The 18,700-nt window shown below is 40.3% G+C and overlaps 1 protein-coding gene across 10 annotated transcripts; it reads left to right on the forward strand.

Annotated features, from left to right (window-relative positions):
- The first annotated feature begins 2,502 nt into the window (after positions 1–2,502).
- LOC122981772 (polymeric immunoglobulin receptor-like) lies at positions 2,503–17,852 on the forward strand. Of its 10 annotated transcripts, XM_044350527.1 has the most exons (8): positions 2,507–2,872; positions 5,606–5,805; positions 6,200–6,541; positions 11,623–11,949; positions 14,120–14,272; positions 14,575–14,727; positions 16,747–16,892; positions 17,746–17,851. In XM_044350527.1, the coding sequence occupies exons 2-8, from the start codon at positions 5,736–5,738 to the stop codon at positions 17,758–17,760; spliced, it is 1,206 nt and encodes a 401-aa protein (XP_044206462.1). In that variant the 5' UTR covers positions 2,507–2,872; positions 5,606–5,735; the 3' UTR covers positions 17,761–17,851. The 10 variants fall into 10 exon arrangements, with proteins under 10 accessions (XP_044206466.1, XP_044206461.1, XP_044206465.1 ...); XM_044350526.1 differs by lacking the exon at positions 17,746–17,851 and having other exon boundaries at positions 2,504–2,872; positions 16,771–17,253; XM_044350532.1 differs by lacking the exon at positions 16,747–16,892 and having other exon boundaries at positions 2,505–2,872; positions 17,746–17,852.
- The last annotated feature ends 848 nt before the right edge of the window (positions 17,853–18,700 follow it).

The following is an 18,700-nucleotide window of genomic DNA, read 5'->3' on the forward strand; positions in this document are numbered from 1 at the left end:
TTAGGGTGATGGATCAGGGTGGTGGATCAGGGTGGTGGATCAGGGTAGTGGATCAGGGTGATGGATTAGGGTGATGGATCACAGTGGTGGATCAGAGTGATGGATCAGGTTGGTGGATCAGGGTGATTGATCAGGGTCATTGATCAAGGTGGTGGATCAAGGTGGTGGATCAGGGTGGTGGATCAGGGCAGTGGATTGGGGTGATGGATCACAGTAGTGGATCAGGGTGATGGATCAGGGAGGTGGATCGGGGTGATGGATCAGGGTGGTGGATCAGGGTGGTGGATCAGGGTAGTGGATCGGGGTGATGGATCAGGGTGGTGGATCAGGGTGATGGTGGAGCCTCCTGTGCTGTAATATTACTATCATCTATCTCTTCACACTTTTTAAGTTAATTGAAATGTTGAAGCTGGTGGCTGCAGAGCGATTGGTGTTGAGGCAATTACTTCTCGTTATTACGTCACACCAGAAAGTCAAATCAGATCAGCAGGAGGTTTTATCATGAGCCCGCCGCCACCACCGCCGTTGCCCAGTGCTACGCTGAGTGTGTACATAAGTTTTGTAGTCGCAGTTTGCATCACAGCTGGATGATAAGCAAAGCAGCGCACTGGAATTGTTGCTGGTTGTTCAGCAGCTAAAAGTTCTTTTCATTTACATCAGGAATGACTGAAATTCACTTTTGGAGATGATCTTCACTCCGTTATGAGCGACTGCTTGTGTGTGTGTTCAGCACATTTTACAGCCGACTGCTCACCTAAATTTCAGGTCATTACAACGTTTATATGATTCCGGTTAAATTTCCTTCTTTTCACTGACAAATTGTTTTAATTTACAAACACAACTTCTCCTTCTACAAATATTTCATCTGGAACAATAAAAAATAGCTCCTGGTTTTTCCAGAACTGCTTTGAAATCTTATTGATGAGTCAACTTGACAATTCTTTTGGACTCTTTACCTGGATGAGAAAGATGTGTGTTTGTGTTTTGCACACCGAGTCAAACTTCTTAGAACATTATCAGAAATGTAGTTAATGTTAAGATGTATATCTCTTTGCTGGACACTGCTGATTCACCAATAAATCAATGTTTTTCTGCACTCCATGAAAGAATATTAAAGCTGTTTGGACTCTCTTCCAACATGATGTGGTTACAGTTCTATATTTTGTTTCTTACTGGAATAACTCTGTCTTCGTCTTTTGTTGGGAAACTGTGAGGTCACAACCCCACAAATAATAATGACCAACTATAAAATGAAAGAGATATCCAGGAAATTAATTACTTAAGAGATTTACTTCCTTACTTCTAATGAAATTGAAGAATTGATACTTCTGATGTTAGTATCTCTGTTTAAAAATGGTCAAAAAAACGGATGTGAATGGCTTCCTTAATCTTTCTCTGGCCATCCTCTGACTCCCGGTTGATGACCTCTACAACAACAAGTCTGCCCCTTCTTAGTTCGTGCTGTGACAGTTGGTGCATTTATATGCATTAAAGTAACCAGAGAAACCAGGTTATGTAGGTATATGCAGTGTAGTAACCTGGATCCATGCAGCAGATCAGTAACCAGATTTATCTCCTACCAAAGACCTATTTTGGACATGTGACTCGCTGATTTTTGTTTATTGTTGCAGCAGACAGACAGACAGACAGAGCTCATCCTCACAGAGCAAAAGTGTCTGAATTTAACAAAATATCAAATGTTCAGTGGTGGAAGCTGACTTATTCAGACTTCAACAGACAACTTTGTGTAACTTCCAGTTTTAGTTGAACGTCAGGCAGAAATAATTTAAATACAAGGATGCATCACTCAGCGTCATGATCTCTCATCCTGCCGCTCCACTGCTTTTTCTGTCTGCAGTCTGTTGTTACAAACTAAAAATCACTGGCTTCAAATTTGACCAAGTTTGGGTCGATGCAGCACCAACACAACATCGGGTTAACTTTAGCAATCTGTCAAAGCTTTAGCTAAAAACTGTCACAAATGTATTGTTTCTTGTACAAAAAGATGTACATATGACATTCAGAAGATACACAAATATATTTATTAACAAGTTATTAACTATCAGTGGCAAACTGTTTAAAAAGAGTAGATTATATCAAGCTTTAGTTTGAAAATAACCCAAAAGGAACGTAAACAAGAGGAAAATAAACACTAAAACTGGCTCAAAACAACCTTGTGTCTTGAGAGGCTTTCTGTAACAACAATAATCCAGCTTTGTGTTGGTGCTATATTGACCCAAACTGGCATTTTGCATACTTTTAAAAAGCTGGTTTGTGTGGTGGAAAACTGCCTTTCCATGATTAAACAAATATGCCAGTGGGAGTGCAAAGATAACATTTATGTCAATAAGAGACAGTTCCCAAGAAAATTTGGAAGGGGATGATGAATAATGTCACATTTTGATTTTCTGTGTGCAATGAGTGAAGGCTGCTAGACCATGTATATTGTGAGAAAACTGATACATGTTAGAGAATTTTGAGACACCATTTTTTCTGAGATGAGTCATGTCTGGATTATTACCAAAGTGTCAAGGTCAAGCGAGGTGGAGTTTAGAAAATAAGCTCCACATTAGGAGGGGTTATGAGAGGTAGATAATTTAATGTTTTATGATTCTACATTAGGTTCTTTATCTCGGGATCAAGGCCTCAGTTTTCTTTGTATTGCTCTTTATGCACAGTAAAATTATTCACATTGAACTCTACCAGCTTCCAGTGTATTTCTTTTAGTCTTTCTCTTATAAGTTTTGAGTTTAATACTAAGTTGTGGGTAACCTGAAGATCGTGCCAGCGAGTCGTGCCAGGAGAGTGTCAGAGGCTGCTGAGGTCCGGACAGGGCATCTGTTGACCAGAACCAACGGCGCCACCAATAGAGGTAAGCAGAACCTTTTACCAAATCTGCTAAATTATTGTTTCTGGCTTCAGATTGTGTCTGCCTGGGCTGCAGGTAACTAACACTCCTTCTCTAAAGAATCTAGTTTCCAGTAAGGTGATAAAAAAAAAAATACCACTGTTATCAGGGCCAAATCTAGACAAAAAGCTTATGTGTTGTTTGTATGTTGTGGTGTCAAATAGATGAAGTGCACTATAGTATGATTTTGTAAATAACATGTTGGGCTCCGTTGTGAATGATGATTGTTGTACGAATCATATGTAAGATAAAGGTGATTAAATGCCTGTTCATTTGTTTGGAGATGTTAACTGCATGCGTTATCAGCATTTCTGTGAGGATACACAAGACAAAAGGGAATAATAAGGAGTAGAACGTCAAGACAGGAGAAACCTAAATGTGTAGGAAGATGGTTAAATTGTAAACATTTGTAAATAAGTGCTGTAAAATCAATGCAAATGAGTAATGCAGGTCAAATTCAGCAGCAGGGAGAGCTGCACAGAAGGAGGAAGTCAGATTTGCTGCAGCCTCTGTGTGAGTGTAAAGGTGGGGTGATAACAGAGCTGAGACAGAGGATACATAGACAGGGTATTGGAACACATTTTTCTTTTTGCAAAAAAAGAACATATATAGACAATAGAGGAGTGGAGTGTCACTAAGGTGTTTTATTTAAAATTATATAAATTCAAAATTGTGATAAATTACTAAGCGAACCAATTTGAGACAGGTTAAGACTGATTTTACTGCTATTTTATGGGAACAATTTTTGTGAAGATTGTGGACAGCTGAGACACTACAGCTAATATTGGGGCAACTCTGCCGTGACCCAGAGAGAATAGCAACTCTTCTACCTAATTTATCTTTTCGGGCTGCCAGATGATTTTACAATAGAGGGCGATATCTATGGATCCTAGAAAGGCTAGATTGGAGCTAGGTAAGTGGAGAGATATTATTATTATATATATCAGGGCTTTAAAGGAGGCTCAGAGCGATCGCAGCTAGAAGTTGATTCATCAAGAAAATATAAAGCTGCTATAACTGTTGCCAAAATAATTGTTTTAATACAGTCAAGAGACAGACATTAGAAGATCAGAACCAAGGAGTGCAAGGCAAGGATATATGGGAGAGAGTATGGGCAAAATGAGGAGTAGGATATTTTTGTGTGTGTTTGGAGTGTTTTTTGTGATATTATGGATATTAATGATGTGAAGGATACTTTTAAGTGAGTGACACAGTAACACATTATTAGTCAAAAGAATAAAGATAAAGTTTTGGGGACTGCCACTGAAAATGCAAAAGGTTAATTGACAACAAAGACAAATTAAAACAAATATTACAAGCAAAAAGTGTGCTGGATATTTTTTACTCTTATGTTATGTAAGCAACTTTTACTTCTCATTAGACAGAGGCAGAGAAGGAAAGTCTGGGGAGGAAGGGCAGGTTTAGGGTTAGGAAAGGATATTTCTTGTTCCTGTCCTGAAAAACAGGACGTAGCTGGTATTGTTTTTGCTGTCAGGTTATTTAAACATGATTTTTGTCAAATTATTATAAAGGTGAAAAGGACAAAGAAGTAATATACAGCCTGAAAACAGAGGGGACAAAATTCTAAAAGCAATTAGGAGTTTTTGTTTATCAGAGGAGAAAAATAGACCATAATCCCACCAAATAAATCACAACTCAAAATGATTTACTATGCAATTCATTAGGAGGTCCAGGGTTTGGGGTTAGGGTTAGGGCAGCTGGTGTCAGGAGGAGGTCCAGGGTTTGGGGTTAGGGTTAGGGCAGCTGGTGTCAGGAGGAGGTCCAGGGTTTGGGGTTAGTTGTTTATCAGAGGAGAAAAATAGACCATAATCCCACCAAATAAATCACAACTCAAAATGATTTACTATGCAATTCATTAGGAAGTCCAGGGTTTGGAGTTAGGGTTAGGGCAGCTGGTGTCAGGAGGAGGTCCAGGGTTTGGGGTTAGGGTTAGGGCAGCTGGTGTCAGGAGGAGGTCCAGGGTTTGGGGTTAGTTGTTTATCAGAGGAGAAAAATAGACCATAATCCCACCAAATAAATCACAACTCAAAAGGATTTACTATGCAGTTCATCAAATAAGGTGCTGCCATCTGTTGGGTATTTTAAAGAAAGCAAAAAGATGTAAAACTGCAAACAGAAGCAGAGAAGTTAAAAAGAACAGTCTCTAAAAGGAAATCCACAATTAATCAGGTGGTTAATGCCCTGAAATCTTGACTGAAACCCTGTAGTCTTTTTTTTCCAGTAGGTGGGCAGATTAGCAGTAGACTGAGCCAATGAAGGACTGTTTGTTGAGACTATTTCCTGTTTAGCACCTAGGTGCCAAATTTGTAAAGCATTACTGGAAATGGAGTTTGCAATGGACTCCCATTGTGTCCTCATGATGGGAGCCTTGTCAGGCTTTGTGGTTTGCATGTAACCCTGGTTGCGGCCCAACATCATTGTTACAGATTTTAGCTGTACTGAATGAATGCCATGTCTTTGGGTTTCAGCATTGGCCTCATGCCTGGAGTGTAGTGTAGTAGGATAGTTATATCTGGCAAGTTCAATGCACTGTCTTGCATAGATTCTGTTAGTAGCTGTGTTTATTGACCTAATTCCAACAGCAGCATGCTCTGCCCAAATCACATATCTGTGCTTCCGTTTTAGAATTTTTCCTTCCTTTAATGATTGTTTAAACGGGATGTTTGGGTGGTGCAGTTGTCACAGGAAGAGACAAGTAAATGGGCACTGAAAATGAAAGTGAGAAGGAATGTTAAAGCATCATCTGCCCGATTGATCAGACAGACTGGACAGACTGAAGTAATAGAGGTAGTTCTCCTGCAGCTTAATGATGGTCTGCATCAGGATCAAACTCAGAATGAATATCCACCATGTTCTGTTCTTCTGCTTCTTATCAGGTGAGGACTGATTACCTGACTGTGTCTGTAAAGCTGCAGCACAAACTGCTTCTGGACATTCATTGTGTTCATTTTAATATATCTTTGATGACCAAACGGCTCTCAGTTGCAGTATTCTTATTTAGATGTACTGTTGTAATCCATAATCTGATCTCACCCACTGTAATTAAATTTAACAACAAATTAATTATTTATGGTTGCTCATTTATACAGTTGATGTTAGAAAGGAGGAACATCATGTAATACCCATAAAGACAGAAGTTGCTTCCTCTGTATCATCTCTGCTTCTCTGTGAACTGATGGATTAGCCCTCATTAATCTGCAGTCTGTTTACAGTAATTCTACAATACACAAAGTATTGATCATCAGTATTCACTGTTCACCTTTCTAACAGCACTGCAGGATGGAAACACTGGACTCGTCAATGCAATAGATGTTTTTGCTGGAGCTGAGGGAGGAAGTGGTTCAATGAGTTGCATCTTTACTTCATCTGGAAGCACCAAGTTCTTCTGTAAAGGAGAATGTAAAGAAGAAGAAATTCTCATTAAAACAGATGGTGTCACAGCTCAGAGTGGCAGATACAGCATCAGCTATAAAGACGGATCTTCTGGAAGAAGAATTGTGATTGTGACCATCATACAGCTGACCAAGTCAGACTCAGGACAGTACAGATGTGGTTTGGGTGGATCTTTGGTCCCAGATGATTACTCTGACTTTAACATCATAGTTACGGATGGTGAGTTTCTACTGAAAGTCATAAAACCTGATATATTTACTATGTTCATCCCATTTAATGATTTTAAAGCTTAAGGTTCTATATGTAGAGTTGTGAAGCAATTTATATGTATTAATCAATCAATCAATCAATCAATCAATCAACCAATCAATCAATTGTTTAATGACCACACGACCAAAGTCAGTTGAATTTGCTTTCGGTACAGCATATAGGAAAGCTCATAACATTGTGTCAGACATAGAACAGATAACAGCTTAACACAGGAACAACAGACAATATATACAAATTTACACAACAATATTTACAGACGGTATAAACATTGACATGACAGTTTAAAGTGCAGGTGCATCAGGCAGGGATTATTGCAAAGATTATTGCAAAGTGTTCAGGGTCCTTATGGCAGAGGGGAAGAAGCTGTGTTTGAAACAGGATGTTTTGGTGGACAGGGATCTATAGCGCCTGAGGTCAATAATAAGTTCCTGTGTTTTTGAAGTGTTGAGCTGGAGGTTGTTGTCGATGCACCAAGTGACTGGTTGGGCTACCTGCTGGTGGTATTAGTCCTCGTTGTTGTTGGTTATGAGTCCAATTATGGTTGTGTCATCTGCATATTTGAGAATGGTGACTGAACGGTGACTGAATGGTGAATCCTCTGTTTCCTTCCCCACAGAAAGCTCTTTATCCAGTGGCATATGCAGGGATCAATGTTCATGTCCATTAGTTTGTTGAAAAGATTGACCGGGTTTATTGTATTGAAGGCAGAGCTGAAGTCAATGAATATGATGCGGGCGTAGGTGTTGGGTGACTCCAGGTGAAGTAGTGTGTGATGGAGGGCTAGGTTGACAGCGTCCTCAACTGACCTGTTGGCATGACAGGCAAACTGGTGAGTATCCATCAGAGGGGTGGTGAATCGTTTCAGGTAGGAGAGAATGATGCGCTAAAACGACTTCATAACCACGGATGTTAGGACATTATTATTATTTTTGGCAATGATCAGAGAAGTCAATCAGAGAAGAAGGGCCACCTTGCATTTCTCAGTTCCAAATTATAAATGTGTTGTCTCTCTTTATAGATGTCATAATTAACCTGGAGATTTGTTTTTCGCCACCTGCGTTCAGATTTTCGACACTCTCTTTTCCATTCTGACCAGCGTGGCATTTCTCCATGGAGATCTTTTCTTACCAGAGACAACCTTCACCTTAGTGGGTGCAATGGCATCAATAAAATTTGTAATTTTAGAACTGAAATTATCTACAAGCTCATTGATGGAGACCAAAGAGAGGGCGGGTGTGGAGGAGAAGGCCTGAATAAATACTTCACTGGTGTTTTCAGTGATATACCATTTTGTGATTACCTCTGTTTGAACATGTGTGTGCATGGAGATATCACTCTCAAAAAAAAACACAGCAATGATCAGAGAGAGCAACATCAGTCACCACAACCTTAGAAATGTTCAGACCATTAGAGATGATTAAGTCCAGAGTGTGCCCCTTGTTGTGTGTGGGCTCCATCACATGCTGAGTCAGTCCATAGTTATCAAGAACACAGCACAGTTCTTTAGTCTGTCCTGGGGGTTTCCATAAGACATCTGTCTGCATTGGAGGGAATCATTAAACAAAATGGCAACTCCACCTCCTTTCTTATGCACTCTAGCTTCACTCATAAAACTGAAGTTGGGAGGGGTTGACTCGATAAGAACAGCTGCTCTGTTATCTTGGACTAACCAAGTTTCAGTTAAAAACATAAAGTCAAGGTTGTGCTCGATGATAAAATCATTGATTAAAAATGTTTTTTCCTGACAAAGACCTGATATTTAATAAAGCTAAGTTTAATGTGTTAAAAATATTATCCACCCAATTTTTTGGGACAAGCTGTAGCTGACGAGGAACGGAAGCTAAATTTGATAAATTTGCAGAACCAGTTGAGTGCTTCCTGTTTCTTAACAGATTCATCATTCTTTTCCTGTTACTTATCAAGACAGGGATTGGGCAAGCTACCAGCACACTGGGCCCCGGCTTTTCCTGGGAAGAGACAGAGATAACTGGATGTGCTGTGCTGGGGAGAGAGAGGATGATTCTGCAGCCGTCGTGGAGGGAGGGGGGGGGTGGGCGCTGTAACTGTGACGAATGTGTTGTGACTGTTTGAAGACTTAAAGCCATTGGTGGAGGTGGACACTGAGGGGGTTTAGGGGAGAGAAAATGGGAGCAGGGTGGGGTGTAAGTTTGGTCCCTGCAGTGACCAGCTCTTTCATCTGGTCAGTGAACTCCAAGAGGGGGGAGGAGGGAGAAAGGGTGACTGGAGAAGAGAGCGACCTGGATGGGGTTTGGGGGGATGAAGGGGGTGAAGGGGGTGAATCCTCAAAGGTGGAAGTTGGTGAGGGGGTTGGAGACTCCTCCTCTCGACTCTATTGACTATCATGTTTAAAGCTCTCTTCAGGCAAAGGCTGAGGCGGTTCTCTTTCAAGGTTTCTGTCGTGTTTTGTTATGTCTTCTTCTTATTTTGATTCTTCTTGTCTCTTGACCTTGGCAGAGGGAGCAAATTGGTGAGGTAGGAGGTAAAATAAGTTAGAGATGAACAATTTTACTCCTGACTTGTTAAGGAAAAGAGATGATGTCTGCGGTCACAGAAAAAGTTGAAATTGTCAATGAAGTGAAGTGAATGGACAGTACATGCAGTTGAAAGTCATGTGTTCAGTGCCAACAATCTGCTGAACCTCTCAACTCCTGTTCTGACTGGCGGTAGAAGGCCACTGATAAACACCTCAGCATTCAGAGAGCTGACTGTGTTCAACAGATCACTAAAGTCTCATTTCAGCACTTCAGACAGTTGTTTCACATCATTGGTCCCTGTGTGCAGTATAATGTTTTTCACATTTGGATGTGCAGCCACAATATGCAGGATTCTCTCAGTCATGTCAAAGACCATGTCCTTCAGAAAGCAGACTATTTTGGTGTTCTTACTGTACATGCTTCTTAAATCGTTTATAGCACAGTCACCCAAAATCAGAGCTTGAGGCCCAGTCGTCAGCTTTCCCTGTAGCCTTTTATTTTCAGATTTACTCTCAGTCCTCACCCTGCTGTGTGAAGACGAGAGGTTATCCAGGTCATCAGACGGAGAGCAAGGGTCCTGCAGCAGTGGAGCAAATCTGTTCTCCAGTTGCACACTCGGTTGTTGGGGAGGTTTGTTGTTAGATCTCCCTTTCGCAGCTGTCCACGGCTGTGTCCTATTAAGAACAGGGGTTGAACAGATGCAAACTCTCTGGGAAGGTAGGAAGGTCTACATTTAACACTGATGTATTCCAAGTGAGGGGAGCAGGAGCTGTTTAGCACAGTATGGTTGGTACGTCAGTGTTCGTTAACCATGAAACAGATACCACCGCCTCTGGTTTTCATCGATAGCTTGGCTGACCTGTCGGCTCGGTAGAGTGTAAATCCAGGCAGGGTTACCGATAGGTCCAGCACGGTGTGGTCCAGCCAAGTCTCAGGCAGATGGCAGAGCAGTCTTTGTCATTCTTGTTGGTTTGGATTAAAAGAAAGAGTTTGTCTGTCTTGTTCCAGAGGGATGTCACGTTAGCCAGCAGCAGTGCAGGTAGTGGTGGCCGGTATGGGCGCCTCCTGAACCTGAATAGAACACCGGCACGCCATCTTCTCCGGCCCGGTTGTTGCCTCCTTCAGGTTGGGTAGCCAGGTGAGGAGTTGGTAGCTAGTATCTTGTAATGGGAAATTGCTGATCACTCAATAAACACACAAAGAGAGCAATGTCAGGTTATGAAATAATGTAATCAAATAATACAATCAGAAGTATAATGCATCATAGTTCTGGAGACAAAGATACCACCTAGATATCTTTTCTTTGTCTGAAAAGTTGGCACTTAGCCAGTCCCTTAAATACTACTTGTACAGAATTTAAAACATCTGTTTACTAATCGTACAGGTCTGCAAAAACCTCAGATAGAAACATAAGTCAAAAGTTCAACTAACCTAGGAACAGACTTTCTTCACGATCATATATGACAGCACTCAAGCATGCACCAAGTAGCATCACAAAATAACATAAGTACCATATTAAATTAAGGACAAACCACACTATCCTCTAAAAGCCTATCAAATTAACACATAAACATCTACATAATTATAGTTTATCACTGGCTCAGATAAAAGTACAACAGAATAACTGTTGAACACACAACTGCCTCTTCTTACACAGCAAAGAACTAAGTTTAGAATAGACACAGCACAGAGGAATTTAGAACAGGTGTGAAACACAAACAAACACTAAACTGTACTTAAAACACTATCTGTAACATGTATGATATATTCAAGAAATACATCAAACGATAACCTACTATTCAGTTTTCTTTCACAATCTCTACAGGTGACGTTGGTCGAGTTTGTTGTTACGAGGCTGGGATCGGATAGTAGCTCCCAACGTGTGTACATGAACAGACATGATGATTTCCTGACATATAACATATAACAGAAGTGAGAGACACAGTAACAGAGCTTGTTCTGACCGGGGAGAGGCTCACGGCCGCCAGCTTGCCTACTAATTGTTTTTTATTGCCAATGAGTGAACGGTTAGTAATGTAACATAAAAAATGAGACCTTCTCCGACTTTCTCGGTTGTCTGTAACAGCCTGTGGACTGATTTCTATGTGAAGGACCCGGACCGGATTCAGTTTTTCTGAAACACGGTGCAAAATATGAGAAGTGTAAGCAAGGAAATGACATCACCTGCAGTAGTCTCACACCGTGAGCAGCAAAGTGTTGACTGCAGCTCATTTAACAGCCACAGGTGTCACTAATGAGAAGGAGTTTCTGATTCTTACATACAGAACCTTTAAGAATAAACAAAGTCAGATAGAATCTAATTAAATTGTGGGAAGAATGTGAGAGATTTATGATATATTGACTCAGTGTTTTGATGTTGGATGAAATCATTATGCCAGTAGTCAGACTGGTTGAACTGGGCAGCTCCCAGCATGACTCTAGATCTGTGTAAATGTGAAGCAGGAAATATTGTGATCAGACTGCAGCATCTTACAGGAAGTACAGACAGTAACTGTTGATTGTTCATCTTTTCAGAAGCAACGTTGGGTGACAACACTCGTTTCATCCGTACTGAAACTGAAGGAGGAGATATCACATATCCATGCAGCAATACTGTCTACGGAAGCGGGAAGTTCCTCTGTAAGGATGAATGTAACAAAGAAGAAGACATCCTGGTTGAAACAGAAGAGAACAGAGCTCAGAATGGCAGATACAGCATTGAATATAGAGAAGGATCTAAATCTGGACTGTATGTGACCATCACACAGCTGAAGAAGTCGGACACAGGACGGTACGGGTGTGGTTACGGCAGAGCTTCGTCTCCAGATTCATCCTACATGTTCCGGATTATTGTTGGAGATGGTGAGTTTCCATTGAAAATTATGAAAATGTGTCTTCATGATCCATTTACCTTTTATTCAGTTGACATTAATTTTTAGAGAACTGATTTTAAAAAAGTTGTTTTATTGTCATATAAAATTATTAAGAAACATGTTGTTCTCCTTTTCATCATTATAATTACTTGACAAAAATCATGTTTAAATAACCTGACAGCATCAACAGTGTCCTTTTCTTTTTATCAGGACGGAAACAAGAAATATATTTTCAGGTTATGTCCACAAAATTTTATTAGATTGTCTGATTTGTTGCATTGAGAGGAGGGTAGCCAGAGTCTTCTGTGCAGTATCTTAGCTGTGTCGTGGAAATTGTCTGAAAACACTAACACACATATAAAATACTACACAAAACACTCCAGGGTTGAAGATTAAAAAATGTTATTGTACAATAAGGAGACAGAACACACAAAGATTTGCATCAGTTCGTCTCAGCGAGCAAAAAGCAAAGCCCATTCTATTATAGTTACAGAAGGAACAAAGAAATGATCTGTGATTGGTCAAAACATAGAAAACTTATGGATTACAACCAATGGCAAACAGCCACAAGATACATTTACATGCACATGTATGTTAACTAGGAGCCACATCACCTAAAGACACAAATCAAGGAAGAGCCTCAAGCCATATGTGGCTATGTGGTTATTAAAAAGACAATTACATCTGATTGACAAGAGCCGTGACACTGTTTACATAAAAGTTGGTAAACTCTTCAAGTAAAGGCATCAACCCCTCAACATGTCGAAGGCCAAGACACAGAGATTTATCTTCTTGGGGATGAAACATGATGGAGAAGGCCAGTGGGCCTCTCAACAATAACAAAAGAACATATCTGTCCAAAGGCAAACACTGAGTTACAGAGAAAATGTAATGATCTCACTTCATATTTGCATATTAAAATTATAAGCCAAATCTTTCGTCTTTCATTACTTTTACAGCTGTTACTAGGACTGGGCTCTTCTGGACAGAGACCTCAGATGTTGTACCTGGAATCTGCTGGAGCCACTCTCCCAGTTTGTGGGTCACAGCCCCCAGTGCTCCCATTACCACTGGCACCACTGTTGCCTTCACTCCCCACATCGTTTCTAGCTCCTCTTTCAGCCCTTGGTATTCTTCAAGTTTCTCGTGTTCCTTCTTCCTGATGTTGCTGTCGCTTGAGATTGCTACATCTATCACCACTGTCTTCTTCTGTTGTTTGTCCATCAACACGATGTGCGGTTGGTTAGCCATCACCAGTTTGTCAGTCTGGATCTGGAGGTACTAAGTGCTTGTTCTTGTGCTGCCATGATCAGTGCTTCTGTGCTGTCCTTCAGTCCAGCCTTTTCCAGCCACTGGTAGGATTTCTTGATATCAGCCACTTCTTCTATCTGTCGGTGGTACATGCCGTGTAGGGGCTTGTCCCTCCATGATGGTTCCTCCTCCTCCTCTGCATCATGATGTATTCCTGGATCTTGGTTGTTTCGTCCTGGACAGTAGCTCTGATGCTCACCAGTCCTCAGACTCCCTTGTTCTGCTTAGTGGACAGTCTCAGGGTGCTGGACTTGGGATGAAACCCTCTATGCTTAGGGCTATGCTTCCTTCGGACAGTCACCCAGCCACCCTGGCTTCCTGGCTGCTCAGGAACTACCAGGGGAGTAGGGGCTACGCTAGGTCGGCTCACACCGGCTACTAGGGGCTGGCTAACTACAGTACCTGATGATATGTTTTCCATGGTGTGGAGTTGTGCTTCCAGTTCACTGAGCCTCCCCTCCAACATTGCAAATAAACTACATTTATTACACGCACCATTATCATTAAAGGATGCAGAGGAATTGCTAAACATATGACACACCAAGCAAGAGAGAGCAGGAGAGTGAGAGGGAGAGAGGGAAGCCATCGCTAACTGCTACGCTAAACTGCTAAGCTAAAGCAGCTAGCAGATCTGAATAACATGTAATCAACCGTGGGATTAGCAAGAAAGTTGCCAATAGAAGGAGAGAGCCTAAAGTGCTTGAGCAGAACTAATGTAAGTTTAAATGTAGAGTGGGTAATTATCAGCAGTAATGAAGAATATGGCAAAATTAATTGAGTTGAGATCTGCAAAAATGCTATGCTTGATTCAGTATCTGATTGTTTCATTGTGTTTTCATTGTTCACAGCTCCAACCATATTGAAACCAAACCGGACTCTCCGACGTTTTCCAACATCAGTCCCATCAGCCTCCACACCAACAACAACACAGAGTTTAATCTCCAGTTCAGGAAGCTTCACACCTTCATCATCTTTCCCTGAAACCACAGAGCAGTTTACAGGTGCAGGACAGTTCATGTCTGTCTGAACATTATTTGTATCTACTTATATAAGCGTATATGTTTTCAATATGGCAATGATTGTTTGGGGGTAAAATAATCAGCCTAAAAAAGGCACAAAAAGTAGGTAATACATGTTTTTTATCTTTGCAGTTTATTGGCCACCATGAAAACTTTAAACCCTTTTTTCTGAACTCTTCTTTGCTTTAGTTGGAGCCTCCTACATAGTTGTAGTTATTGGTTTACATTTTGCATCAGTATTGATTCAGTATCTGATTGTTTCATTGTGTTTTCATCATTCACAGCTCCAACCACTTCAAAACCAAACCGGACTCTCCGACCTTTTCCAACATCAGTCCCATCAGCCTCCACACCAACAACAACACAGAGTTTAATCTCCAGTTCAGGAAGCTTCACACCTTCGTCATCTTTCCCTGAAACCACAGAGCAGTTTACAGGTACAGGACAGTTCATGTCTGTCTGTCTGAACATTATTTGTATCTACTTTTATAAGCGTATATATTTTCAATATGGCAATGATTGTTTGGGGGTAAAATAATCAGCCTAAAAAAGGCACAAAAAGTAGGTAATACATGTTTTTTATCTTTGCAGTTTGCTGGCCACCATGAAAACTTTAAACCCTTTTTTCTGAACTCTTCTCTGCTTTAGTTGGAGCCTCCTACATAGTTGTAGTTATTGGTTTACATTTTGCATCAGTATTGATTCAGTATCAGATTGTTTCATTGTGTTTTCATTGTTCACAGCTCCAACCACTTCAAAACCAAATTTCATGTTTAACAGTTATAATATATGTTACTGTGATCTTCACAGTAGTTTCCAATGGCAGCTGGTGAAATTTTACTCAAATTTTTGAGTAAAACGCAGTAATGTTAACATAACACTAATGGGAAAACAAAAAAGTAACATTAGCATGAAAAAGTAACATGACAAAGAAAACCATAAAGTAACATTAGCATTAGCATGAAAGTAATGTCAGCATGAAAGCAGAGTAACAGTAACATGAAAACAAAGTAACGTTGAAACATTGTTAAAAATAATAAAGTAACGTTAGCATTAGCATGAAAACAATAAAGTAATGCCAGCATTAAAACAAATAAATAATGTTAGAGTGGAAACAATGACGTAATTTTATCGTGAAAACAAAGTAATGTGTGAAAAATAAATTAACGTTAGCATGAAAACAATAAAGTAACGTTAGCATTAGCATGAAAACAATAAAGTCAGCATTAAAGCAAATAGATAACAGTGTGAAAATAAAGCAATGTTAGAGTGAAAACAATAACGTAACATCAGCATTAAAACCAAGTAACATTAGAGTGAAAATGAAGTAACATTAGCATTTTTATTTGTAAAATTTGTTCAAATCATTTGGTATTGTGTGTGTATTGGACAAAGTTTTTCTGAACACCATCATTTACGCAAAAATTGTAAATTTTGATTTGTAAATCTAATCTACTATATTGGCCCAAATATAAGACGACCCCCACTTTGTCAAGACTCATTTTTGGAAAAAGATTTACAATTTAAAATGACCTTTAGTTAAATTACTCTTATTTGCTTTTTACTTGCAAAACCTTTTTTGCACTTACAGTAACATAAAAAGTGTAGTTGTCAACTCAAGTACTTCACCTGGTTCACTGTCTCTCCGCTGAGCTCCGTGTGCGTGGAGCGCTCAGCCCTGAAACAGAGGAGAGGAGAGACTCAGCACGACACAAAATGACAGCAAAATGCAGTAGACATTATGTTCATTCATGTCACTTACCTAATTTATGTGCACTTGTTTCATTGCAGCACAGTGTGAGGCTCTGTACTGTGTTTTGCCATCAGTTTTGGTCGCGCTGAGTTTCTCTCCTCTTTGTCGCTGCGGGCGGAGCTGCTGCTCCACAGCAGAGGAGAGACAGTAATACTAGTCGACCTGACAACAACACTTGGTTCGTTGCTGATATTCAGTCGTTTGCCTACTTTTGAGCCACTTTGTTCGAGACGATCTCCGTGTCTCTCCATCTGTCAGGCTGCCGGCACTGTAGGCTAGTTGTGAGAGACGGTGGCTCACTTCAGTCAGGAGCGGAGCGCTCGTTTTACAGATTTTTAGCACCATCTGTTGTTGTGAATGTATATAGACATTTAAAAGTCTAGACCCCAAATATAAGACAACCTCACCTTTTCAGATGTATTTCCAGGAAAAAAAAACCCCGCCTTATATTCAAACCAATACGGTAAATTGAATCTAATTTCTCTCCATAGTGGCGCGCCGGCGTCCTGCATTAACCAGCCAACACCGGTAGTTACAGAGAATGAGGACCTTTACATAATTCAAAACATATCAAATGTTTCACATAATGTGAGACTCATTTTCTTACATCATTTGTATTCAGTGGCCTGTAATACAATATAAAACATTCTTTTCCTTTTTGACCCTGTATTCAAGTCCTCTCTCTCTCTCTCTTCCTTCTCAGCTTTATCCTATGTCTCTCGCACAGGTTTCTCCTTGCCTCTAGTTGTGTGTGTGCCCTTAGTTGGTATAATTCTGTCGGCTGTTCTGCTCTACAAATGGAAGATGAGGAGGAACAGCAGGGAAATCAAAAACCGCACAAATGTGGAGGTGACGCTCTTAAACCCTGCATGTCTCTGTTCACTCTTACTGTTGGCTTCCATGATGGCTTCTACTACTATACTATAAACAACAGACTGTAAAATGTCACCGTAAATATGAGGGGAACTCTGGGATCTCTGGGATGACTAAAACCGGCTTTAGTTGCCGACCTTTGATTCTGCTGTCGCTGGTAGATCTTATTTACTGTAGCTAGTGTTGGTTGAAAACTCTCTAACTTTGTAATGTTTCCATCTGACTTGTATGAAAATTAAAATCCTGAAGCCAAACCAGTGGTTTTGCATATTTAAGCCAAAAACAGTCTCAGCATTAAGACATCAAAGACTCGTGTCCACTTTCTCCACTGAGGTGCTGTCAACTGGGAGACGAAACACGCCTCTATGGAAAAGGCGTGTTTTGGCCTAGTTTTGCTACCATGAACTCCTGAATAAGTCACCTGTTACCCCACAAAGTAATGTAGTTAGCTGATGATGCTAACTCTGGTCTCAAAAGTACTCAGGTTCTGTTCTCAGCAGTAAACTAGTCAGTTGGACAAACACACGTTCAGCCCCTTCCTGATACTTTTGCTCTTGAGGTTTTGGAAAGACAATAAAAAAGTTACAAACCCGTCAAACTCTGTGGACTCTGAATGTCGCTCTAATAGTTCCTCATGCAAACTGTTTTGGCATGTGAAGGAATCCAAAGCGTCTCAGACCTTTTTAAAGCTTAGTTACAGCTGCTAATCCCTGACTACACAATCACTGCTTGGGAGATGATGGGTTTATTATAACAGATTACCTGGTGGGCTGTTTCAGGTGTGATGTCATTCTTGTCACCTTGCTGAAGTTGTTGATTTTATTTTCAGTTCTCTGTCGTCTAGAAGAAGTCGGGTCCAGTCTCCACATGTGAAGAATCCACCTGCAGGACCAGCAGGGTTTAGGAGCAAACTGCTCTAGTGATGCCATCTAGTGTTGAGGCTGCAGATTGCAACCAATTTAATAGAAGTAAAATTCCCATTCCTGTTTTTCCATTGATGATGTGATTCTGTGTCACTTTGGATGAGAATGTTGTGCATTTTGGCTTCTTTTTTTCTTTTATTAACTATTTTATTTCCCTTTGTGTTTATTCATACATGTACACACATATATACACATATAAGTAAAATTGCATTGCTGAGCTTTTGAAAAATACCACAAGCCAAAAAGTTTGGGAGCCGCAGGTTTAATCTTTGATGAGGCATATGTGGTTCATAATCTCATCATTATGTTATTTTATGTAAAATTTGAATCTGAAAAGTAACTAAAGCTGTCAAATAAATGCAGTGGAGTAAAAAACATCAAGTATTCACATTAATTATTTTCTCTATAATGTCAGAAAATAGAGAAAACTTGGCTGAGATATTTTCTAACAGTCCAATGTGACGTCTTCAAATGTGTTGTTGTGTCTGACCAACAGCCCAAAACCCAAAGATCCAGTTTATTATTATTTGTGACAAACACATCAGAGGCATCAGATCCTTACATTTGAAAAGCTGAAAACAGAAATGTCACATTTAGTTGCAGATTAATTTTCTGTCAGTCGTCAAATTAATTAACGGACTAATCACTGCAGTTCTTCTGCTCAGATATCTACAGAATTAAATGCACCAGTGTTCTGTAACTACCACTGGTGGCAGCAGAGGGAGCTGTGCTCACTTTAACAAAGCACTGTCTTCTGTTGTGACTCCACTTCCTCTCCTGCAGACAAAGATAAATGAACGCAGCTTTAGGGTGCGTCTCAAGTCTCTTATTTTATGTCTCCTCGCTGCTCGCCTGAACCGG

The sequence above is a fragment of the Thunnus albacares genome, chromosome 5, assembly GCF_914725855.1.
Source record: "Thunnus albacares chromosome 5, fThuAlb1.1, whole genome shotgun sequence".
Lineage (NCBI taxonomy): Eukaryota > Metazoa > Chordata > Actinopteri > Scombriformes > Scombridae > Thunnus > Thunnus albacares.

Bases quoted from the DNA above. Each gene is read 5' to 3' on its own strand.
- LOC122981772 (XM_044350523.1), top strand. From the start codon at position 5,736: ATGATGGTCTGCATCAGGATCAAACTCAGAATGAATATCCACCATGTT. The intron at 6,542-11,622 runs GTGAGTTTCTAC...TCATCTTTTCAG, and splicing joins TAACATCATAGTTACGGATG to AAGCAACGTTGGGTGACAAC. The intron at 14,728-16,746 runs GTACAGGACAGT...CTTCCTTCTCAG, and splicing joins AACCACAGAGCAGTTTACAG to CTTTATCCTATGTCTCTCGC.